Source organism: Meleagris gallopavo, chromosome 6 (assembly GCF_000146605.3).
Source record: "Meleagris gallopavo isolate NT-WF06-2002-E0010 breed Aviagen turkey brand Nicholas breeding stock chromosome 6, Turkey_5.1, whole genome shotgun sequence".
NCBI classification, from domain to species: domain Eukaryota; kingdom Metazoa; phylum Chordata; class Aves; order Galliformes; family Phasianidae; genus Meleagris; species Meleagris gallopavo.
Genome location: NC_015016.2, coordinates 17,513,015 through 17,539,614, shown reverse-complemented (window position 1 = coordinate 17,539,614; position 26,600 = coordinate 17,513,015). Strand labels below are relative to the sequence as shown.

General features: G+C 37.3%; 1 protein-coding gene across 1 annotated transcript in view; it reads left to right on the top strand.

Annotated features, from left to right (window-relative positions):
* LOC100544134 (thrombospondin type-1 domain-containing protein 7A) overlaps window positions 1–26,600 on the top strand; it is a 106,562-nt gene that overhangs the window by 9,323 nt on the left and 70,639 nt on the right. Inside the window, exon 2 of the mRNA XM_019616756.2 lies at window positions 14,613–15,444. Within this exon, the coding sequence (XP_019472301.1) occupies window positions 14,613–15,444 (832 nt within the window). The remainder of the gene's footprint in view (window positions 1–14,612; window positions 15,445–26,600) is intronic.

Below are 26,600 nucleotides of genomic sequence, written 5' to 3'. Positions count from 1 at the left end.
CTGGAATAAGTTCATTGCCTTTAAAAATCAGAGCTGGAAAGGAAAATGCAGAGTTCAGTAATTACTGATTAGTTATTTGCATATAATAAGCAGATGCACGTGATTTAAGAGAATATTTTATTCTCTTTGCTACCCAGATGATTTTTTTAGTTGTGCCGTACTGGGTTGGGATTTTTCTTACCTATGTTAACTTGCTGCCATACAAACACCTGAGCTCATTTTCTAGATGACTGTGACTGTTTTTCTCTCCAAGCAAGAGTTAGCTTAAATATTATCATAAAAGGGAGGGGGGAGGGGAAGACAATGGTATCAAGGATAAAGTAATGAAGATCAAATTACGTAAGATAAATTTAGCTCCTGCATTTAATTTATCATTAGTTTATGGAAAACAGTTTCTCCTTGAGATAAACCATAAATCTTATGTCTTAAGATGGAACAAGAGCTTCTTCGTTTCTCAAGTAAAATTGGAATTGAATCAAATTTTACATTATAATGGAGACGTAAGCCAAATCAATGTGTGTCCCCGCTTGGACAAAATTTGATCTTTCGTTGTGCATCTGAGAAGGATAAGAGACATTTTTATGGCTGCAGCCTGGATGGTTAATTACCTCTTACATATCCTCCAGGAAACAAAACAGAACAGTGGCCACAAGATCACTACAAACATCTTTTGAAACATTGAAATTCCCACAATAATTTTGGGGGTTTTTGTATTTATTTTTTTTTTCTTACCGAGCTCAGAGAACGTTTTCATGCTAATGAGTTTTTTAAAAATATTAGGGAAAACTTTTCAGTCGTTCTCACCTTTTTGTTGCCCTTTTGTAGGGAGTCTCCTTGAAACAAAATGACCTTTCTGTTTTTGTTGGAATTTTATTCAAAGCCTTTTCAAGATTTTTTTTTCCAGAGTAATTGAGGCTGATAGGGATCTTTACATCACCTATTTGGCAATAGGGTGACGGTTTCTTTGTCCAACACTAACTCTCCTTCTCTGTTCCTTATCTCTGGTGAGCGCTGCTTAATTCAAGTCATCCCTTCTGAAAGATATCTATAGCCCAGTTCTTTATTGATTTTTTTGAAAGGTTTGACCTGTTAAAATTTCCCTGCCAATGAGTTAACCTTCTTCCCTGAAGGTGAATTAGAATGGAAACTGACATTTCTAATTTCTTGAGTGATGTAGCCAAAGGAGCTGTGCTAAAGTGCTATGATGTTAAGTCAGTCTTTTAAGTTGATAAGATTTGTTATTTAGCACGATGAGCCTCCTTGGACTGTGTAGCAATAGATCTTTGTTCACTTGCAGTTGCTTTCTCAAACTGTTTTAAAGTGAATACTGTCATATCACACTGTCAGATTCGTCACTTTTTCTTGAAGTTCTCTTGTAAAGTTGCACCCATGTGAATCAAACAAACTGAGGCAAAGAGATTTAATAGCAGAAGTTTTATTACCATTAAGCAGGTGTTCTTATTGGCAGTGTTGAGGTAGCATTGGGATAACTCCAAAAATGTTCTACCAGTTGATTGTTCATGAACAAATTATATTTTTACATATGTTACATATTCATTACATTCCCCAAAACATTATCCTATGGTTGCCCAACAGATAGAGCCTTATTTAGTGGACACCGAGGCCATCTCATGATGGTCCGTTCATTGTTTCTTCAGTGTCACCTTCAACACAATGGTCTTCATCTTTAATCTGCTGACTCACCTTCCACATCTGGCTTATTTCCATGTGAGACACCATGCAAAGACTTCATTTGTCCCAAAGATTGCTGTGAAGTGGAGGGACAACCAGAGAAGTCTCTTCCTTATCTGTGTGTGCAGACAAAGGGGAAAGCCTTGACACCTGTCTCACATTCTAGGCATTTTCGGCCCTGCGTGAGGTCATGCAGGTCTTCAATTGTTCTGTATTTCATTTGTTAAAGTAGAACAGCCTTATAAGATGCCTCCCCATCTACAATACTACATTGGAGTTATTATCCACAATATCCAGTGGCTACTATAGTGTTGCAAGCAAGTATTACTCATATTATACAACAATTCAGTGGCTATCCTTATAAGGCTATATTAATAGAATATTTTGTGTAATTACATCTTCAAATCACAAGAATTCACGTCCAATCAATAAAAACAAAACTGATGGAAATGAAGTAAATTATTCAGTTACCTAAATGTTTGACCTAATATGACAGTATAATTTCAGTAGACTTGACAAATTAACCTGAGTTGTATTGCAAACAGCATTTTCCAAATACAATTTTGCTAATTCTGTCTGCATTGGTTTCTTAATAAGTGCTCAGTGTCCTAAAAGTTCTACTAAGGTGACTGATCAGATAACCATATCTCTCCCTATGTATGTCTTGTCCTTTAAATCAAACTTGTACATGGTCTATGTATATGTTCTAATGCCTTCTCTATCTTTCACCATCTCTTAACTGGGAGGTTTTTCTCCAAAACAGTTGACAAAATGTTTCCAAATCTACATAATATATAGAGTGGTAGTTTAAAAAATAAATAATGTATAAAAACATTTCTACCTACTATTTGGAGATGAGTCTGTCAAGATTTAAAAAAAAAGGTATTATTTCCTAGAAACATCTACTAAAATTCTGGTGTTAATTCTTATAAAATGACCTCAGTAATATATCTTCAGAAATCAAAGGTAGTTCTAGCAATGCAAACATAAGCATTTTTTGTGCTAGAACAGAATACAACAGCAGAGGTCAGCCCCTTTGTCCCTGTCTTCTGTTTCTTCAGTGTATGAGTGGAATTTTAAGAAATCCCCAGAAATTACTGACATTCTTGTCATACACTTATACAAATACCTGTATAATTTAAATTTTTTGCACTAGTGATCTGCTTCATTTTTAATAGCACATGTTGGATTCTTGTAATAGATCAGTGTGATAATGCCAGGTTACATCATGTATTTTTAAGCAGATGTCCCTGCTGTGATTAACAGGGAGTTCTCTTTAAAAGCCATAGTTATATCATGGTCTGAGATTCTAAAGTGACACATTAATATTTCATAGAAATTATTCTTTATTTCTAAAGCAAAAATTTTGACAAAAAATATATTTACATAGAAGAGTTTATTAGATATTGTCAACATCATAAAAATAGACAAAAGCTCTTTCTTTAATACTTTTGTGCAACACATTTGCCAGATGGAAATAAGTAATATTCACTTTTTAAAATTAATTATTTATCTCAGTTGTCTCTGGAATTAAAATGATCAGTTGTAAAGTGCTCAAATTGAAGCCATTATTTATTTTGCTTATGATGCAGTGACTATTTTCATACTGTCCTGACAAGACTTCCTTGAAACAAATATAAATCTACCCCCTCTCTGATCTGCACTGGCATCTGAACTTTGAATATATACTCATAGCTTAGTTGGTTTTCATTATATGGACCTATGGGAAGGAAAACACCACAATTTTAGGGGAAGGTTGCCGCTGAAAATGGGTTTCACAGGAATTCGGCAAACTGCAGATGATAATGAATAATAAATGAAGAAAGAATATGCTTGAGAGAATGTGTCTCAGCAAGACATAAAGTCTTAGTGCACTTCAAAAGATTTATGACTTGATTATTATTTCAGTCCAATACATAGGTAATTTAATAATGAAATATTAAGTTTATATATATATATATATATATATATAATTAAAATATTGTGTAATGTTCCGTACTTAGAAAAGGCAGTTTCATTAAACTGCTTTACTTGAATGAATTAGAAAAAAAACAACAATGAAGACAGATCAGAACGTTTTCTAAGCTGTATTCGTGAAGTTCAGGTCTTCTATTTTCTTTCATTACTAACAAAGAAAACAACTGTAAAGAATCTAGAGATATGAAAAATCTTTCTATATGATCTTTGAGTGTCTCTTAGCTCTCTTATGACCAGGGAGGTAGAGTGAAGATGCAGAGAAGTATGTACACTGTTCTCTATGAATAAGACTTCTGTGAAGAGCAAGAGAAAGGAGCAGTTCCCATCTGGAATTTTTGCTTTCTTACGAAAACCCAATCTGAACAGAACTAGGATTTAGAGTGAAATGCAAGGGAAAGATATTAAGTAAACCATGTGCCTGCAGAAAGAAAATGATGGAAAGTGTATTTACCTCATGCTTTACTGCTGCTTCATACTTTATGGCTATTTACTTCATGCACACTATATTTCATTGATATATCTAAATGAGTTCTAAAACTTGATATTGTTGTCCTTGCTTTATGCAGGGGAAAGTGTAGTACAATGAGACAAAAAAAATGGTGCATGTAGATCACCCAGCAGGCTCTGAGTTCAACCTAAATTTTTAGTTGACTTTATGCAACTCAATTAGAAACTGCCAGCTAGCTTTTCTAACGTTATATCACACAGCAAGTCTGGCCCTTTAAAGCAGTCAGTGCCTACAGATATTACATGTAATTTCTGATGTCTGTCTGTAGCATCCTAGTTGAATGCTCTGTGAAAAGCTGTTGCAGTACATTTCTTCATATCTCAGGGAGGTTTTTGGTTTGTTTGCCCTTGGCAGATGCAGGCAGAGTAGAACTGCACACTGAGTTCTGGCACCAGTGCCATGGCCTGTGCTGATGGATGTGCCCCGTGGTAGCAGCAGTCCTGCAACCAGCACTTCTGGCTATCAGCAGCACAGCAGGCGGTTGTGATGAGCAAGGGAAGGTAATAAAAGGACAGAAAATGAGACACTGGCATAAAAACAATGTTACTCGCTTGGTCTTGATGCAAACTGAAACAGAAATATTTGATCTTCACTTTTTAATGCATCAGCCTGCGTGTACTGAAGAAAATCACATTTAACAACCGAAATGGCAACATTATTCATGGACTGATTTAAAGTCCCTGTAAACTGTTCAATATACTAGATTGTCATGAGATTGCGTAGATCTCTGTATAAAAGTAAACTGCCCAATATTACCCAGCAATTAGTGCTACAACCTGGGCTGATGCATAAATGTCATCAAAGGGAGTATTGGTGGTTTTGCAGCTGATCTAATTGGGGTTCACTGTCATTGAAAGTGAGGAGGAAGGCTCAGTCTGAAGTAGTGTAAGAAATCTCAATTTCCGTGTATACTCACAATGACCATTACAGTATCAGTTAAATACACTGAATTTGCTTTGCAATTTGTGGCTGACTTGAAGGTAAAATGCTGACAGGGAAAACAGGGAGCCTTGGTTCGAAACAAAAGGGAAAACCTCAAATTAGTCTACACAAATTAAATTTTTATTATGCAGTGGAACCTGAATTGGTTTTCTCATTAATAATGTGTCCCTTTCAGGTAGATTGTAAGGCAGGGACACATGTAAGAATAATTTGTGGTGATAATTATAAAACTTTTGCTGTAAGATACTAATATTTACTCCTGACTGTAGTCTCTGTTAGTAAAGCTAACCTGTCTCACGACATTCTAAACCCAGCTCACATTCCCTACTAGTGGGTGAACAATCCAATGCTTGGTGAATTCTGCTTTACAATGATAGGAAGAGGATCAAAAAGCAACGTCTCTGTGAACGGAACGTCTACTCCTGGTTTACTCCTGATTGTAGACTCTACAACTGATTTCACAGGTTTTCTCATAATTGCCTTGGTGTTCATTGTTCATGGCATTGAATTGTTTTTTTGTTTTTTGGGTTTTTTTTGCCCAGTACGTAAGAAAGAATTAGGTGAATGTGGTGTATTTCCTAGTAGCTTTGTACAGGGGGAAAAAAAGGAACAACAACTGTAAGTTTCAATTATTTCTAAAATTTGTATCAATGTTTCTGTAGTGATGTGTGTGCTGAAAATGCTGGGAAGCTGTGTGAGTGCCAGGGAATACATCATATTCACCTATGCATTCTTCAGCCTTCTGCCCTTCATATCCATAGGACACAGGCACAGGGCTAGGAAGGTCTTTGGTCTGATCATGTATAGGCCTGTTACATCCTAGAGGAGATGCAGAGCAGCTTTCAAGTGTTAGTAATCAGAAAACAAACCAAAACAAAACAGACGTGAGAAAAATGCAAGCAAAGGTTAATGAAGCCTTTCATCTAATTTATGAAGCCTATGAGAGTGTTACTGTGTTTACTAATTGTGTTGCCAGAAGAGCATTATCTGGCATTTTAGCCAGCACTGAAACTAGACAGAAAACATGAAGAATACACTGGTCTGGTTTAACGCCACTTATAATGAATCTAAGAAATGTTCATGAATAAGCTTTATGTGTAAACAGTCTAAAAGAAACTTGGTGTTGGTATCTTACAGTATCAGAAGCATTTATTGCACTATGACTAGAGGCTCACAGCAATGTAATTGCTTTGTAGAACATAGCAGCTCTGTTTCTCCTTAGAGCATGCTGCTTCAATTAAATATTCCTTTCGTGTGTTCATTCAATATTCATTTTGTCTGCTACTGCTATACTATGTAAATGAGAAACGAATAGTTAGAAGAACTGATGATAAAAAGCTAAAAAATAAAAAAAAGTTTGGAGGAAGAACTGATTTCAAATCTGAATATTTTGAGAACTAGCTTAAGTTTACGGTAAGCGTAAAGAAAAGATTTTATTACAGGTTATGGCAGTAACAGAAAGCCAGATAGTTCTGCATTGTGAGCTGTAAGTCTTTCATATTTGCATGTATGCTAGAATATACTTCAGGTTATCATATTGCACCACTGCTGCAAGCTGGATGCTCTCAATACCTTTGATGCACATAATTATTTTCACGGTGCTAGGCTTGCATCCATTCACATTACTTTGAGAAAAACTGTGGTATGTGCTATGCAAAGTATGAGCTCCGTTGCAGTTTATTTAAAGATTCAAATTTGTACAGACTGAGCAAGAGAATAAATATTAAAGAGTGACAAACAGAAGGAAGTTTGTTTGTTCAAAGTGCTGAATTAAGTTTTCAGACCTGACTGTATAGTGAAGAAGAACAAACAAAGAAAATTACTGAAACTGTTTTGTTTCTTTATGTATTTGTTGTAGGAACTTTATTCTTTCCATCTTTATAACAGATGAAAAAATATTTCCTATCAGTGCTGAGAAAGCAATTTGAAACATAATTTATTTTTTTTCTTACGGAGAATATGACTTTGTTTTAGAGACACTAGTTTTCCTAATATACAAAAGGAGTACTTGCTGGATTAAAACAAGGAAAATTTCGTACGTAGAATCATAGAGATTGTAAGGCATATCTGGAGATCATTGAGTCCAACCCTCTTCTAAAGCAGGTTCTCTAGAGAAGCTTGAGAAGTAAAGCGTCCAGATGGATCTTGAATATTGCCAGAGAAGGAGACTTCTGCGCCTCTCTGGGCAGCCTGTTCCAGTGCATTGTCACCCTTAAAGAAGTTCTTTTGCATGTTCATATGGAATTTTCTGTATTCCATTTTTTCCCATTGCTCCTTGTCCTGTTTTGCACACCACTGAAATGAGCCTGGCCACGTCCATTTGACTCTCACTCTTTAGATGTTTATAGACATTGATGAGACCCCTTCTCAGTGTTCTCCAAGCTGAATAATCCCAGATCTCTCAGCCTACCCTCATACAGGCCCTGTAACAACTTTGTCGCTCTTCACCGGACACTCTCTAGGAGAACTCTGTCTGTTTTGAATAGGAGAGCCCAGAACTGAACACAGTAGTCCGGATGTGACCTCACCAAGACACAGTAGAAGGGGAGGATCACCTCCTTTGACCTGCTAGCCATACTCTTTTTAACGCACCCCAGGATACCATTGGCTTTCTTGGCAATAAGGGCATCCTGCTTGCTCATAGCTAACCTGTTGTCCACCAGGACACCCAGATTCTTCTCCTCCTTTCCAGCAGGTCAGCCCTAACCTGTACTGGTGCATGTGTTTCTTCATCCCCAGGTGCAAGATTTTTTACTTGCTCTTAATGAACCTCATCAGGTTCCTCTCTGCCCAGTTGTTCCAGGAATTTGTGAGGTTATAATACTAAACTGTCCAGTTAGGGAAACAGTAAGCGTAACACTTTTTGTGATTTTCGATGTCAGAATTTTGACTGGTATGGTTTCTCTTTAAGCTTATTTCTTATGTTCCGCATTCATGATTTTAAGTGACATTTCAAAACAAGGTTATGAATTATGTTATTTACTGTACTATTAATAGTCTCAGGAACATCATGTCTAGCTTCCTAATGGATTTTAATAGGAAAAAAACAAAAGTGCATAGACTTATAAAATACCTTAATAATTATATGAAAATGTGCACAGTTAGAAAGATTTCTAAATAGCTGATTTTTCAGACTTTGAAGTTTGCCTTTATCCCATTGTTTGAAAGTGTGCCTGGAAGGTTGGGGGAACAAAGAGAAATTTGCATTTTAGATTCATATATATTGCTGTATTTTTAATGTTAGTTTTTGTATTTTCTTGTTAACGTAGAGAATGGAAAGAACTTGCCCTTCAGATTCTGAAATTGAACTGCAGTGTCTTATACTCTCAGGAAATAAAAAATTTGACCTAGGTGTCATATCATTTGTAGGCATATTTGATTCTCCATTATCTTCCTCTGAATCTCAGACATTGCTGTGTTTTATTCTGTTAACCTCCTTTCCATTTTTATCTCCCCTCTATATTCTGAATCCATTTTCTTTGATGCAAACACTGCCTTGTGTGTTCTTTTCAACCTCAGACACATCTGGGAAAGACAAAAGCATTGGATAGAAACAACAGTCAAGGTGATCCATAGCACTCCAGTATGGGAGTTGCTGGCATGTGGAGCGTGCAGCAAGTCCTACAGATCCCAGGGAGCTCCCTGTGGGTGGGAATGATGTGAAAATAAAGGTTTTGTCTGTCAGTGTTCTGCTGCCTTGGTACTCCCGATAGTATAAGTTATCAAATCTGTGTTTGGAAACACTAACAGCTTGTCATGTTAGCAGCATCTCAGATTCTATATTAAAAAAAAAGTGTATCAGTAATTTATCTAGAATTACAGCATTTTGCTGTATTACCTGTCATTGTAATAGGCAGCGTATCTGTATTAGTGAGACCGACTTTCCTGTTTAGACTTGCATGATTAGCTACTGTTTGTGACAAAAATACCTTTTGCAGCAGTAGTTCTTTTTCCTATGTCGCCACAACTTCATAAAGCAAATGCAGATAATATAGGTGTGCTGTGTCAACTTGCACACGATTCTTGCATTTCTGTGTAACAGAGCAGATCTGCCAAGTGATTCTGGCTGCTATTCTGATCCGGTTCTATTCTCAGTGGCCTGCTGCTGTTCGTTCTGCTCCTTGATGGTTCTGCTATCAGTAGCTGCAGTTTGCATTTGTGGTCGTCTCCTGAGTCCTTCAAAGTCTCTTTGATCTGTGTCTTTCTGCTGCTTGCTCTTGAGCTGGATCTTGTAATACTTGTGTCCTTCTCCCTACCAGCCCTGTATCATCCACTTAACCTTCCTGACCCTCTTCACAGCCTTCTCATAATACAAAGAAAATTTGAGGTTTCTACTACTGTGTACTAGCTTGTTTCTAAACTTAAGGAAAGTAGATTTCTGCTAATCAGTCTCCCAGTAGTCTCTCTAAATACAATCCTCTCAAAATACTAAAAACTAATCTGCTCGTTGTCTTGTGCAGTCAGAGTCTCTCTGGCATTAAACTATTAATGCTACTTACAGACACCAAACTAGTAATACAAATGGGTCAAAACCAGTTCTTGCTAAAAGTACAGCAAAATTCAGCTGAAATCACATTTGTTAATAGTGAGAGTAACATCTTGTTTGATGCTTTTAAGACTTTCATCGTTGCAACTTTGGTGTCTTCGGGGCTTTATATTTTTATACTTGTATGGGGAAAAAAGCTTAAGGGATTTTCATATAGCCTTATTTGCCCAGGCTCAAAGCTCAAAATAATTTTTTTTTTCTTTCGTTCAAATAGTGATAATTTTAATATCTGAAATAATATATAAGATAACAAATACTATAATAGCTTTATTTCAACTCACTTAGCTGCAAGGTTATTGCTGTTTTAGTGAGATATTTGTCTTGATTTTTTGACTCCATCATGATCACTTCAAGAAATTTCAGTATAAACTTGTAGCAGTGGCTAATTCACTCCCTTCCCTGCTCCCTAACAAAAATAAATGTTAATCCTTCAGAAGCTTAGGAGGAATCTTAATATTGTATTCTACAGTAATCTCTTTAGAAGACAAAGAATTACAAATGGCATCTTAAACTCACTATGACTTCAGTGTCAACTCCCAACAGCAGAAAGGACACAAGCTTCCGATTTACTTCTGTATTTACCACTTGTCAAATGCCAGTTAAGCAACATGCAGATACATTGTGGTATTTTCTGGAGATGAGTGCAGCCTAGTCCAGGTAAAGTGTGACACATCCATCTAAATCTGTTTAAAACAAAATCCCAAGAAAGACTACTTCGTGTTCACAGCAGCAGTTATCTCCCTAGTGCCAAACATGTATCACATTGTCTGCTTGCAACTGGATCAGCGCACAGCAGGGAGAGCAAGTGTATGTGACGACTGCTGCTGTGGGAAGTAGAGAACCTAAGGAATATTCATATAGCAAATTAAAACATTATATGAGGCTTTGATTAAGCTCGACAGCTTTCCTAAAGAGTTTCTATTGTTGTTACTAGTGCTTAGCATCAGCTGAGGCTTTGTGAAAGAGCAGCTGCCCCCACCCGCCTGCAGCCTTCACGAGATGCTGGTGGTTGAAATCTATGTGGGATGTTTTGCTGTTCTTTCTCTTTCTTTGCAGAATTGCATATCTACGCTATAGGAGTTTCTGCTAGATTATTTTTTCCCAAAAATTCACGTATAAAAATGTCTGCAGCCCATGTTGACAAATTGACTTGCTCCTGGCTGTAAATCTGTACTCCTGTTCTCTTCAGTCTCGTGTATCAATTTCAATCTGCAGATCAGTTGTATACATAGGAAAGTGTGTAAGTACTGCCTATAGTAATCATTTATTACAAAAATATGATGCGGGTGTTCTGTACTTGATTATCTCATACCTCAAAATAATTTTGATCGTTCAAAATCTCTCTTTGCTATTTTTTTTCATCATATCTTGAGAATCTTCTGTGCTGTCTTGACCAGCAGCCAAAGGAATAGTGGAAGCGTGTGCTGGGTTTCTCTTCAGTCTATGGCAATGAAAACAAAAATGACAGTGGATTAGGATTACTTTGCAATGCATTTTTTTTTTTTGTTATTTGGATCAAATTGCAAAGCCACTTTACTCAGTTCAGAGACATTTATTTGCCTGCTTTTCTGTGATTATTTTCAAATGAGCTGTGTTTGGCATTGGCCCTAGCGATGTCTTTGAGCACACTTAAGATATGAATGAGTTTTGTAGGCTGTTTTTTTCATCAGGAGAGAGAAATGGGTATCTGTAAAGGGAACTGCAGATGATCCTATCTCTTTTTGCATGGTCCATATTGCAAATGTATGGCAACGTGAATCCTCTGGTAGTTGTGGTTAAGAAAAGTGACTCCTAGTTCTATAATCAGATGTGGAATAACTTAATGGAAGATTTTAAAGTTGTGTGCAGATGAAAGCTGACAGAACTTTTGATTAATTTGTGTTTCAGAAATTGCTTTCTAAAGGAAACGAAAAAGGATTTGCTATTTATCAGAATAATTTTGAGCAAAGTTTCTGTTCATATTGTTAGAAATGTTCACCTCCATTTGATTTTCCCTTTTTTAGAGAAAGTAACAAAATTGGAATTTCTCTTCCTGTCTCTTCCTTCCTTCCCCTCCTTCATTCATCGTTAAGACAACTAGGTATTCTGAAATGAATTCGCTGAAGGTTAGCTTAAAACTTGCTCTTATTTTGAATAAGCGCTAAATACGAAAGTGTTTCTTCTTCTTCTTATTATTATTATTATTTTATAAATATTTTCCAGAACCCCAAGGAGAATTGTGGCTAGTTGTGAAGAAGAGTACCTCTTTCAATTTTTTTTTGCTCCTTGGTGTGATATTCCTCAAAGAACTAGTTGGTAAAAACCATCTACGTAGGTAGGGGAACAGTGATCATACAAAGAAAAGGAAAGTTTGAGAGAGTGAGGGGTATGTCAGGGGGTAGATGGCCGAACTGTGGGAGAAGAGAGATTTCTGGGGACTGGAGGCCACAGGACAGAGTTTAATGCCTTTGGTCACTGTATAGGTTAGAAACATTGAGTCGCCTCTGAGGTTCAGCAAGCAGGAGAATTGTGTACAAGTCTTTCTTGCTTTTGCTTTCAGCTTTCTTTCCCTCCTCAAATTTACTTTTCTGCCCAAATGAAAATTGATTTGGTTTAGTGTGGAAACCATTTAGACCAGAAAGCTGACGAGAGAGATCCTAACCAAGTGGACCCAAAAAAGAAGGGCGTAGTAAAGTGAAAATTTAAGGTGCTAGAATATTTATAGCCTTATAGTCTAAACAGATTATTTTGAATGTAAAATTAGGTATCAATTTCTATGTAGATAAAGAGCAGGATCCAATACAATACTAATATAAGCGATGTGTTTATAAACCTACATAAACTTAGAGGTACTCCTTAGTTGTTTTCTCAGAGGACTGCATCAATGTTGTTAGCTGGTGCTCATTGACATGCTTTTATAAATTTGCATACTACTTCGTAACAAAAGCAGAATACAGACATTTAATCTGACATGCATCTCATTGTTATTTTGGATGGAAAAGCCTATTCTAAAAAGAACATTCTTTTATTTCTTTCCCAATTTCCACACTTGCAGTTTTTGATATTTATTTATTTTAAATATATTTACATCGCCAAAGGTAGTGAGTGGTTTGTGCATTAATGCTGATGTTTTTAGCATTTGTGTAAAAATAAGCATAGAATCATAGAATCACAAGGTTGGAAAGGACCTATAAAATCATTTCATCCAACTGTCCTCCCATTACCATTGCTACCACAAGCTGCTAAACCATATAGCTCCCTCTTTTAGTTTAAAGCCGTTACTCCTTGTCCTGTCGCTACACTGCCTGAGTCGCTCCCTATCTTTTCTGTAGGCTCCTTTAGGTTCTTGAGGATATCTTTAAGATCTCTCTGAAGCCTTTTCTTCTCCAGGCTGAACAGCTCTTTGTAGAAGAGGCGTTCCAGACCTTTGCTCATCATCATTGCCCCTCCTCTGGAGTCACTATGTCAGGCGCATGTACTTTGTATATTGAAGGTCCCAGAGCTGAACACAGTGCTCCACTTGGTGTCTTAGAACAGCAGAGGAGAAAGGGACGATCATCTCCTATGACCTGCTATCTGCACTTCTTTATATTCAGTCCAGGCTGTAATTGTCTTTTGGAGCTCCAATTGCTGATATCTGCATTAAAACTGGTGAGAGTTTTAAAGTTGATGTGAATCAGTACTAAGGCAGGACATCATATTTCCTTTCAGTAATTCAAAGACAAACTGCTTTAAATAATTTTTATCAGACATAATTAATTTAACTTACTGGTGTGCCGCACCAGAATTCTTCTGTTAGCCTGCTTTGAAAATAATGAAGTCTCCACTCTGCAATTCCCACAACTTTACTCACAAGTAGTCTTGGTACAGTCTCTGGGGTCATCTAGATGAATAAAGATTGAATGTCCTGACCTAGATTTTTCATGGAACAGTAGCACTCCGTACTCAGAGAAAATGTATTTGGGGCGGCCAGCTGTCTGCAAGTGGATGTTTTTCTTTGTCAAATTGTTTTGTTTTTTTTTTTCTCAACTACTCGTGCTTTTCTTTTTTTACAGTAAGTCAATGCACAATGTATAAATACCACTTTCCAGATTAGAACTTTATGAGGGGGACCTTAAAAAAAAAAAAAAAGAAAGATACAGTTATTTGTCATATGATTTGTGCATTTTTTGAGTAGAGCCTGGTGAATATTGCTGTTTTCAATAAAAGAAAAAGCAGTCTTGTGAGCTTTCAAGGATATAGATTTTTATTGATCTGGCTGTCACTAATTATAGAAATGTGTGGGGTATTTATCATAGACCTTAGAGATTTTAAAAAAAGCAATAACTTCTGTTCTTTGGAGAGTTGGTATGTCTCTGTCTTAAGCATTTCTTCCACATAACCATTTCAGAGCTTAACTTTCCTTTTTCTTTTCCTTTTATAATTATAATTCCTTTTATAATTATAATAGAGGAAAAATAGACATGGCCTACCTGAAATTATCTTTATTTTTTTTCCAAAATGTTTAGTTTTGTTCTAATTATTTAACACAGTACAGCAGAAGGAGAAACGCACAAAGAGTACGTTTCTATTTCTACAAAATAGAAACGTGAAGCAAAAGCTAAGACAGTCCAAAAAAGAGTTTTCATGTAAGTGAGAGAAAGTATTAAACTCATGCCTTGCAGGCAAAGACTTTGCCTCCTGTTTTCTCAGTCAAAGACACGCTTTGTGAGCTCAGTTCTTAGTTTTCTAATGAGATTAATTCCTTTGTATATTCTTGAAATTAAATGTTCAGTTTGGCTAGGATAAAAATTGAAATCTATCCATAATCATAAGAGATGAAGAATAACCCAGTATTTGTATTGTGTTTCTCCAAGCCTGAAATTCTTAGACATACTGGAAATACAAAACTGATTCTCTCAACTTGGCTTCGCACCTAGTCAAAGAACAACTAGGCATGCAACATCAGTGTCTTCTCTTCTTTTCCAGGTCCGTGGGGGAGATGCATGGGAGATGAATGTGGCCCAGGTGGCATCCAGACTCGAGCAGTGTGGTGTGCCCATGTGGAGGGCTGGACAACACTGCCCACCAACTGCAAGCAGCCAGAGCGGCCGGACAACCAGCAGAGCTGCTTCCGTGTCTGTGACTGGCACAAGGAGCTGTATGACTGGCAGATTGGCACGTGGGATCAGTGCCGGCCCGTCCTCTCCCGCAGCCATGAGAAGCCCCAGGAGTGCCTCAGAGGGGAGGATGGCATTCAGACTAGAGACATCACCTGCATCCAGAAGTCCAATGGGGTGCCTGCTGAGGATGTCATCTGCGAGTACTTCGAGCCCAAGCCCCGCCAGGAGCAGGCATGCCTCATCCCGTGCCGGCAGGACTGCATTGTGGCTGAGTTTGCCCCTTGGACAGAGTGCTCCAAGACCTGTGGCAGTGGGCTTCAGCACCGAACTCGGCACGTGGTGGCCCCACCACAGTTTGGTGGGTCTGCTTGCCCAAATCTCACTGAATTTCAGGTCTGTCAGTCTAGCCCATGTGCTGCTGAAGAAAGCCTGTATAGCCTAAGTGTGGGACCGTGGAGCGTGTGCTCAGTGCCCCATTCAAGACAAATACGGCAAGCAAGAAAACGAGGGAAGAGCAAGGACAGAGAAAAGGACAGAGAAAAGGCAGTTCGGGATCCGGAGGCTCGTGAATTAATTAAGAAGAAGAGGAATCGAAACAGACAAAATAGACAGGACAACAAATACTGGGACATACAAATTGGGTATCAAACCAGGCAGGTTACATGTACTCACAGAAATGGGAAAACTGCTGCTCTGAGGTAATCACTGTTTCTTCATTTGCAAATCATTATTTGTCTCTATTAACTCTAAGATAAAGCACATAAACATAAGTGCATGCTGATATTAGTTCACACAAGCCCAAGTCTCAATTTACCACATGCGCTATTTCCAGTATGAACATCCCTCATCAAGATCAAAACATTTCTGTGACAAGAAATGTTCAAGCTGTGCTGAGGATCATAGTAAGCATCGCATGAATGTGCACTATTAAACTGTGCTAACTTCATATTCTCTGTCTGTATACACGTTTTTCTTTCAAAAACTTGATGAAGTTTATCAAATGTCAGCTCTGTTTCTGTGGATTGAGGCAAGTTTTCACCTGCAGGTTTTAATGAGTCGTTCATGTTTGGAACAGATGATGTTATTGCCTTCAAGGCACAAAAGTTTCAGGAGAACGGTCAGGGAATGACATATGATAGAAGGAAGATGCTGCTTCAGAGTGAAGCGTTTTGTCCAATGTCTTCGTTATGAAAAAGAACATGCAGTACTTTTTGTCCTTCTTGCTTCTTAAGGTGAAATTTATGAGACTGTGAAACGTGTGTATGTACCTTTTTCCACTTATTTTCATTTGCTTCTGCACCTTTTTCTTTTATTTCTCAGTGGTAAACTTTTCATTATTGTCTGTTTTTGTGTTTTCATTTTATTTATTTATTGTTGTGCTTTTCAAGATAGTAGGTGGTTGCAGATGTTTCCGTAACTCTTTCCATAGGCTTCTGAGTGCTTTTCTGCAACCATATATTTTTCCACTTGCTTGTTTTGTTTGATGTTCTCTTGCTAGCTCATGTTTTCCCGCATACCACCCAGAACATCTTTGTCAAACTGGAAGTCTTCTTTCTGTCTCTTCTACCTTTTTTCTGACTGTGATGTGATTCTTTCTACTTTCTTCCCTCCAGTACAATACATGATCAATCAGTTTAACTTCATCTGTGAAATGAGTAAGATCCCTTGCTGAATCAGGTTAACATCCATTTCTGCTAGGTAGGCTTTTAATAGCTTTTTTTCAGGATATTTTTTTCTTTTTATGTCAGTTTAACATTCCGCCATAGAACTTGTGGTAGCTTCAAGCTTTCCTATCAAAAGCCACATTATAGCTTTTCAAGTATGATAAACATTATCTTTTTAAGTATATTTAATCACAGAACTTCAAATTAATATACAATTTTCATTTCTCCATGGCTAAACATCAGCGTGCAGCTACAGACTACACCCCCAAATACCTGTCAGTGTAAGTCCAGATGATTAATGCTACAGTACTGGAAAGTTTGAATTGTTTAGTTGGGAGGTAGTACAACTGCATGAGGATATGAGGTGTTCAATGGTATGTAAAATCTTGTCACAGCAAAGATTGGGATGAGTTAATCTCCATATATCATGGATGTAGAGAGAGAGTAAAAATGGTCTTAATCACAGTGGTACTGAATGAAACTATACTTCCTTATACCAGGCATAGAGAAGCTCTGGAAAGGACCACCTGAAGAATTTGTTGTGCTTCCATCTTTGAAGGTTTCTAAGAATAGGTTAGAACATCTGGAATGTTTAGGGAAGTAATCCTTGAATAACACTGAGTTAGGGTTGAATTAGTGTCCGTAGAAGGAATCTCAAAGCCAGAGTGCTCAGGCAATGTTAGATTTTCTCTGCAGCACAGTCTCCATGGTGGTACAGAAAGAAGTTGCTTTTATCTCTTCCCTTCCCAGCCTAACATTATGCAGCCCACGCTGTGCAGCAGCCCAAGAATGTCATTACTCTTTAAATACAAAGAATAATTTATTAAACACACCAATTGCTAGTAGCTAGCAGCCAGACATTCTGTTTGAAAGTCTCCAAGATTTTTTACATTTAAACAAATAATTCAGAACTACAATATTTAGAGGAAGAAAAAAAAAAAAAGGAAGTTGGTGGGGGAAACATTCCTACGCTGAGATTCTGATAAATGGCACAAGAAAGATAAGATAAAATTGGCAGTTTATGACATACATTTCTCATCATCTTTATACTTTCTCTTGAATTCATTCAGATCAGTAATGCTGGCTTAAGTGCAGACACCTCAGCATACCATATATGCACCATATATTCAGGCTGCAGCAGGGAAATGGATGAATTCTATTGCCTGAGGCAGAGAAACAATAGATGGTACAATGTAGGAACAATTCTTCATTGGAGAGAAAATAATATAAATGATGCAATGGATAGTTTCATGCCTAATGAATACAATTTTATGTTGTAAATGTAGAAGGGATTTATAATATAATAGTCTTCCTGTCAAGTTCAGCATATAATCTTTTTTCTTCCAGTTGCATAGTGAAAACAAGAAAAATTGGTTAAATGACTCTTGTGAGAAACACTAGCACTGATACCTTCACTTTTAAAGATCAAACTATGTGTCACCTATATATATATCAGTTTATTTTATTCTGTGTTCTCTACTCTGTAGTCAAACGCTTTATTCTATGGTTACCTTTCCAGAATCTCAAACAATAGAATTATTTTTCTGTGTAGGTTGTCAGTGCAGCCAGCAAAAATGATTTTATAATCTCCATCCATAGTAGGCATGCTACTAAATAATATGACAAGTAAGGTGACTGGATAACCTGCTGTGCTCATGTGGAATGCTCCTCAGCTTGAATAGTTCATTTTCAGTGAGTTTTGACTTTAGTAATCAGAAACAATCAGCCCCCTAGCAGCGTGACTGGAAGAAGAAAAACCCTCAGGCGAGTAATATTTTTTGCAGAGGTAGCAAAATTGATACAGTATAAAAAGGGTTACAAAAAACAAGTTTCAGAAGGATGCTCCAGAGAAAATGATTCTGTAAAGCTGTCAGCAAAACTTCAAAAAGGCAAATTCTCTAGACACATCAGCACACCAGTCATGGTAAAGAGAAGTGAAAAAAGAAAATCAAAGTGTAATTTATACACTTTATTGCCAAGTGAACAATACATAGTCTCCCGTGAAGGATGAAATATTGGATTTTGTATTGCTTGTTCTGCAACAAGGTGCGTGTTATACAGCCTGTATTTGCTTTTTGTTTCCTTCAGTCTGAAACTCTGATGCGTTGAAAGTATTTTAAAAATAGAATTAGTGGAGAAGAGAGAATTCAATAATTAAAGCTGTCTTCAAAATGACTGCCCTGGATATGTAACGGAACTAAAAAAGTGTCGCTCTTAGTGTAGAGGACTGATCCTCTGAAATGTTTTCTCTTTTTTCTGATGAAAGTGGAAGCTGTTAGAGGTCCCACAGAGAGCCATTAGACTAAAAACTGGCAATGCAGAGAAACACAGTGTCTGTGTAAAAATTGGAGTTGCAACTCTTTGCACTATTACAAGTTGTGATGTTTGTGCCTAATGTTAAGCCTGTTGTTTTCTATTAAAATTTATACTCTGTTTTCGTTTGCTTCTACTTCATCAGAATTTTAGAATTTAATCTCAAACATTCCCTCATAAATGTCTTCCTGAGCAGACTTGCAAAGAAAATATTAGCAAAGATGTTTTGGATGTTTTTATTCAAGCCTAGGAAAAAATACTTTGCTTTTACAATGTTTTGGTCATTCACATGACCATTTCACTGAGAGGCTTTGCTAAGTAAGATCTTTTTGGACTGGGGAAAGGGTATGAAATTTGGAATGATAGGAGCAGATTATGGACACAAGCATTTGTAACTATAGGAACATGGAACAGAACTAATGTTCCTTCTTGACCTGTATGTTTCTGTACTTCAGCAAAAATTTGGAAAATTCTCTGACAAAACGCATCAGGTTCCCCTCTAGTGGTTGGCTCATGTTCATGGTGACTGGCTGAGGCTGCCAGGCCAAAAGGCTGCAAGTGGGACTGTATGTAAAACAGTTCTGTTAAAGCTATGAGTAACTATTAAAAAACCCCACAACCATTCTGCACATTTATTTTTCGGTTGTTTGAATGTAGCTTACTATCTTGCTTAAGCTGGAAACAAGAAGCTCCTGTTTGCATGGGAAAAGAAATGGAGAAGTAGAAAACAGACCCTTGCAGCTCTTTGGCTGAGTGGTTACTGATCCCTTATAGCATCTCTGTAGCAGAGGTATATTTAAGAAGCTGAACAGTATTGATGGCTTGTAGTTGCAATGCAAGAAGCAACAGTAAAATTTTGGTTATACTCAGGATTTTTATTTCTTTGATGGGAAATCATATGCAGTGACAGTATTGGGTAATGGTGGTGGGAAATAGAAGCATTCAAAAATTAAAAAATTCTGAAGTCTTCCTAGGCAGCTTGGTTTAGCAGCTTTATAAATTTAATAGTACAATCATATTTCATTTGTTTTACCTCTCTTGGAATGATATCATTGCTATATTTTACTTAGTATTCTTTATATACTTCATACTTCAATTCTGGGTTTGGGAGAGACTGAGTTTTTGTTTCTTCCAATATTATATCTGAGAGAAGAGAGATGATAATGGGGTAACAGTTACTGATGTGCCCTGCTAGTTTTAGGCAGACAGTTTGAGTTATATCATGCCTGATTTACTTCACGTAGACCTGTATTTAGATAAAGTCCATTGTACTTGTTACTGACCATAAGTCTTAAGCTGGATACCCAGAGAATTAGAAAACGACTGTCTGATTTAGGCTGATGAGCAAGTGATACTCAGAAATCAAAAAATGGCTAAAAGAAAGACAATCTGGTCCTCTAGGGTGACATTTTAATTTCATTGGTCTTTCCGTCTTTCCCAGTCCTAACCCAGTGCTCATCTCGCGAATCATGCAACAAATGTCTCCTTCCACATTATGAGCTCTCACTGTCCTTTATTGTTTGTGTGAAGACTGTGAGTTACAAAAAATATAGCATAAACCTGTCACTTTCTTTATGCCATTAATCTGGAGAAGGAGAAAAGTCATCCTGAGTTATATGTTGTGAGACAGAAAACAGAGAACTTCAGACATACAATGCAGCAGCTTTGTCTGTTGTTCCCTGCCATATAATAATTGCTTAAAAACAACCTTTAAAAGATTATGTTCTCTGGGCTTCCCCATGAGACAGAAGGCAGAAAGGGCAGGATATGAAAGTGGCAGTGGTGATGGTGAAGAAGATTCAGGGAGGCACACTTCAGGAATCCAAAGGGATGGGTAGCAATGTAGAGAGGGCTAGCGGTAGAGGTGAAAGTGCATAAGCAAACTTCAGCTTGGTCAATAAGGACCTGTTGGAAAGCATGCATGCCTGCATGTCTGAGGGAGGTTTCTTGTGTGATTGGAAAGGTAACTCAGTAGCTATTCTTGTAGAGGAAGTCTCCGGGCTCACCAAATTGTGAGAATCTGTAGGGGGTTCAGTAGCAGAACACCTGTAAATATCTCATGTTTGGATAATGAGCTGTACACAGTAGTCTTAATAAATGAACTTGGAATTAGTCAGAGCACATGCTGTTAATAAATGCAGAAGAGAGAAGAAGACAATTATTGTGGAAGAAAAACCTCCTGATAACTAAAAACTGTAGAGCAATTGTCAGATGCGTTGAGATGTAGAATTGTAAAATATTATTAGAGAAACAGGATGCAAATGTAATTGCTTCCCTACCACTTTCCATTGTGTTTTTAGAATTTCCATGAATATGAAAGTCAGAAGCTTCCCATAGATGTTTAATGTGATTTTGTTTGAGGCAGTAGATGCTGCGGATATGCATAATATTATTCAATGGATGTTTCTTTTTATTCTAAGTATCTGCTCCATCATCTTACCGAGGTTGTTGTTTTGACAGTGTCTTGTCAGTGTTGCTCTACATCTGACACACTATGCCAAAATCTAGATTTAAGATGGAAATGTACACACTGTGCTGAGTAATTGAAACACCAGTAATGAACCATTTATTTATCCACTCTGTATTTTAACTCTTTTCATATAATGAACTGTTGTTTTGTTGTTCAGATGTATAGCATTCATATATTTTTTACAGGAATCATCAAGCTTGATACAAATAATTAGTCTTACATAGCAGAATAGAATAGTTCATAAAATAATTAAAGACAGAATAGATACTTTGATAATCTCTCCTGGCCATAAATTCTACAAATGAACAAATTAATTCTGTGTTTTCTAAGTAGAATTTCTACTCTTAATTTAGTTGGAGATCAAAGATCTCAGGACCTAGTTCCATTTATTACCGACCATCTTAATAATATGCTTCTCTACTGCATTTTTATGCCTCTTTTCTGCCTCATCATAAGAGAACAGGTATATTAATTGACTTTAACATTCCAAAATAAGTATGTAGGTTGCTCTGAAAGTAATGACTCCTATTTATTTTCATGGAAACTACAGTAGCTACAAAGAGCACAATTGCATGATTTGATAGAGCAAATCCTCGGCTACAAAACACTATTTTTTAACATAGTAACCACTTTTGCTATGCGTTTTTCCCAGAGATCAGCTAGAGCCTGCATGCCCCGCTCACAAGAATCTACACGAGCAAAAGTGACCCACTGTTGCTGTCACCACTGTTGAAAAGCACCACCCACCACCTCACTGTGTTCACATCCACTGTTTGTATCCATAAATGTTCAGCAAGTGTCAAATAATGCCAGTGGGTGCAATTTTTTCCTCATGAAGGAATTCAGTGAAACATTTTTGTTTCATGTGCACTTCCATGTCAGACACCATTTTGTCAGATTGCCCCTCTGCTGCCATCTGTCACATGGCAACAAAAGGTAACTGAGTATTGGTGTGGAGATTAAGCCTCTACTGCCATACCACCACTGTATGTCTCTGGCATTGTAAGCTGACATAGTAAAATAGAAGGCATTACTTTCAGAGTATTCCTCATGCATACTCATACAATACAAAACAAGCAATATTTAAAAAAAAAAAAAATTACTTATAGGGTCATAGCATCTTTTGAGTTGGAAGTGACTCTTAAAGGTCATGTTGTCCAATGCATCTGCCATGAACAGGGATGCCTACAGCTGGATCAGGTTGCTCAGAGCTCCATCCAGCCTGACCTTGAACTGTCATCCACTACCTCTCTGGGCAACCTGTTCCAGTGCCTCATCACCCTTATTGTGAAAAACATCTTCCTTATGTCCAATCAAAATCTCCCCTCTTTTAGTTTGAAACCATTTCACCTTGGTCTATTATAACAGACTCTGCTAAAGAGTATGTTGCCATTCTTTCTTACAGCCCCCTTTTTTTTACAGCAGATACTGAAATTCTGCTATCAGGTCTCCCTGAAGCCTTCTCTTCTCCAGGCTGAACAGCTCCAGCTCTCTGCCTGTCTTTGTAGGGGAGGTGTTTCATTCCTTGGATCATTTTTGTGGCCCTCCTCTGGATGCACTCCAGCAGGTCTGTGTCTCTCCTGTACTGAGGACTCCACATCTGGATGCTGCACTTCACGTGAGACCTCACCAGTGCAGAGCAGAGGGGCAGGGGCATCTCCCTTGCTTGGCTGACCACTTTTCTTTTGATGCAGCCCAGAATATGGTTGGCTTTCTGGGCTGCGAGAGCACACTGCTGGCTCATGTTCAGCTGTCATCCACTAGTACCCCCAAGTCCCCTTCAGCAGGGCTGTGCTCTATCTTTACATCCCCAGTTTGTATTGATAAGTGAGGTTTGCCTTGGACCCAGATGCAAGACTTCTCACCTGGCTTTGTTGAACCTCATGAAGTTCACCTGGGCAAACTGCTCAATATTTCTTGATATTGTTATCAGTCTTTGAACAATCCCTCAGTAGCACCATGAAATTTATTGTTTTATTCTTTGTATTATTTGATTGCCAAGCATCTGGGACATACAGTACTCTCTTGTTTTCTTCATAAGCTTTATAATGTTGTGGTTCAACATGCATGCAGAGCATCCTTTTAGATGGTGCTGATAGTAAAAAATCCAATCTGGCTCCTGATATTGACATTTTTGTCCAGATATCCAAACTGGAATTGCACACTGACATGGACAGAATTTAGGGAGCTAATCTAAAATATTAGAAGTAACTAATATTAATAATATATTTCATATTATTTTAACTTAAATATTTAATAATACTATTCACAAATTTTGGCTTTTTTCTTTCCATGAATCTAACTGCTAGGGACAAAGTAAATGCTAATTAATGCTCTGTTAGGAAAATTCTTCCTGGTAAATTTGACTTCGCCTTCTTCCCTCGTCCCTCTCCTCTTCCCCCTCCCCCCAAAAAATTAATTTTGTAAGTGCTTTCTCTATGCTATTGCCAAATAACCTCTTGTTATTTAAAGATTATTTGTAATGTGAGATATGCATACATGTCACTGTGTTATTGGACTGTGAAAAATATTACCTCTATCTAACCAATTCCACTTTCTTGTCTGCTCAGAATCTTGTGATATCTGCAACAGCACCACAGAAACTGTTGCCACTTGTTTGGGTGTAGTAGAATTTCTTCTTTTGCCTGTATTAACCAACATATTTTCCTTCCACGAAGTAATTGTATTTTATGTTTATTTTCTTCCATTGTGTCAGAAGCTGAAGTGGTTTTGTTTTTTTTCAAAACTATTTTGGCTGTACATATTTGTTGACAGGATTAATGAAACTGTGAAAGAAACATGGGGATAATGTTGTGAGAAGCACTTATCTGGACAGTATTTGGACTGTAAACAAATAAGAGAGGCCTTATTGTGTAATTGTAACAGACCATTGTACTTTGAGGTACTAACGTTTTCTCAGAACAATGTACAGTACAACCAATAACAAACAGTGCAGCTGTGGGAAAAATGAATCAGAACTATGTTATGAGGGATACTCATTACATTTGCCACCAGGAAAAAATGCAGATGCATTTTCAGTAACCTTTGAAGAAACAAGTGTATTCCAACCTTAAACTGAAACTCTGAAGGATGACTAGACTTTACATTTTTTATCTTCACAGTAACTCTTGGGAATTATCTGAATTATGGATTTAAATCAGCTTTCTACTATCCCTCCTGTCTAGCACCTGCTCATTCAACAGAATTATTCTTTTCATTTAATTTTATTTATGAGAAAATAAGCTGGGTTTTCTCTGTAGCAGAGTTTATAACAATCTATTTCAAAATCCAACTGTACCTTTCATGGAAGAATGGTAAAGAGTTCGTATTTGTGTTATTTTAGTGATTAATGCATCCAGCAGGCTGTGTGAACTCTTTGAGAAGAACATTGTGTAAAAAATATAATAGCTTCTTGTAATGCACTGGGACATTGTGTTTGTTTCTTGTTTCCATGTATTGACTCCAAAATCTTTATTACTTATACAGGGCATCTCTTAGGGTTCCATGGTGGTCAATAAAGAAGAAGGAATAGAAACTACTTCGGCAGTATCATAAGTTTAATCCCAAATAACACAACTGTCTAAATTCAGCATGATTGTTCTTGGATTTTCTAGTGCAATCTGATCAATGGAGTGATCATTCAAGGTTGCTGTAAAAAATTTTACATGATTATGTACATTAGCAACTAAAAGAGAGAAGACTTAGAGTAAATATTAAGAGAAAAGCAAAACGTTCTTGTATTTAAAGCCCATCTTCATATTCTTCATTATTTTAAGGATTCTTTGATGTTGGATCTATATTCATTTGTGGTTTTAGAATGTCTTGCAATAGTCCTGTGTGACCAGCTTAGAGTTTCTTTGTTTTTTAAGTATTGTTATTTTGGAGAAGAATAACAAATTGATCTTTTTTTGTTCAGAGACTTCCTATAGATTTAGTTTGCCCTTCAATCAAAGATATAGTCTCGTTAAGCCTGCTTGTGTGTGTGTGTACTGTGGTTTTCAAGTACGTATAGCGTTGGTGTTCTCTACGCCATTTGTTGTAACTTCAAGTCTTTCTGCAGACAGATTTGTTTGGTTTAACGATCCTATATGACAGTGGTTTTCATCCTGTGGCTGATGGAAAACATTGAACATCATTTGGCTAATGACACAATGTCTGATGAGATCAGTCAGGATTTAGGAGAGACTGTTAGTCTTCCTGATTATACCACTGGTTAGGAGAAATGCCTGATTGTGTGCAGGATGTGCAAGACTGGGATTGAGTCACATTATTCTGCTTTAAGGAGGTCCAGTGTGCTTTCTTCAGTGTGCTAAAAAAATCTTCACTTTTCTTCCTTAGTATAGATGAAGGCACGTTAAAAACTCTTAAAGGGTTCTAGATTTCTTAACCATGTTGGTTGTGCTTTGATCTGAAGCATTCGGAAGAAGTTCCCTTTTTCTGTTCAGTTGCTGAACTACCTTATCTCCCACTCATTATGAGTTTCTCATTGTCAGATAGCCCCAGGTCAGATAATTTTTAGTTGTCATTTTTGTTTCTCTTGAGTTTTTAATTCATTTATGTTGGTAGGGTTTCACTTTGGAATACAAGGAGAGTTTGTATTTTTTGATAAACATGGAGTAACCATTACAACGAATGAAGTTCCTTCGGATTCTGGGGCAGAACTGCTCAGCAAACAGGGGAGAGCTGGATCCACATCCATTCCTTAGACATCTCTAAAGGGGTATGATGTCTAATTCCCGTGTTGCTTTGGTGTGGTTTCTGACAACGTAGATGCCTATTTTGGATGAGTTTAATGATGTGCTGAGCTCTTCTGATAATGATTAGATGTAGATGTGTCTGTTTTCCACATCAGGAATGAGGGTAGGTCAGCCATGCCAGGACTGGAGCAGCGTGATTAAACCTATGGGTGCACCTACAGAGAACTCCAGAGCCAGAAGGGCAAAGTCTAGTGGATAAAGTCTACTACCACATCAAATACTGACCCATGGTTGAAAGATCAGTTTTCAATCTAAATGTAAAATTCTGCTTAAGTCCTTTTTCATTACAGCTCTAACCCCTGGCTTTTGTTTCCTGTGAATGAGAAAAGTTTATGTTGGCATCAGTTTCCTTGCTGAACCACAGCCATGTTCAGAAGTATAGAAGTCTCTGTATGTAATTAAGTGGGAAATCAAATAGAAAAATATATATATATCAGAATTACAGGAGAATGTATACGGTGTTGGAAAGTAAGGAGTAATAGCCCTGAAAATGTCATTAAAGAAAACCAACACTGAATGTTGATAAAGGTGAAGGACCGATGAAGACATGGTAAAGTAGTGCAGACAAGGAAAAAATGTTGAAGAGTTTATTTGGCTTACACTGACCTTGTCAATTGGGCTGTATTAACATTTTAGGTAAAAACAGTAAA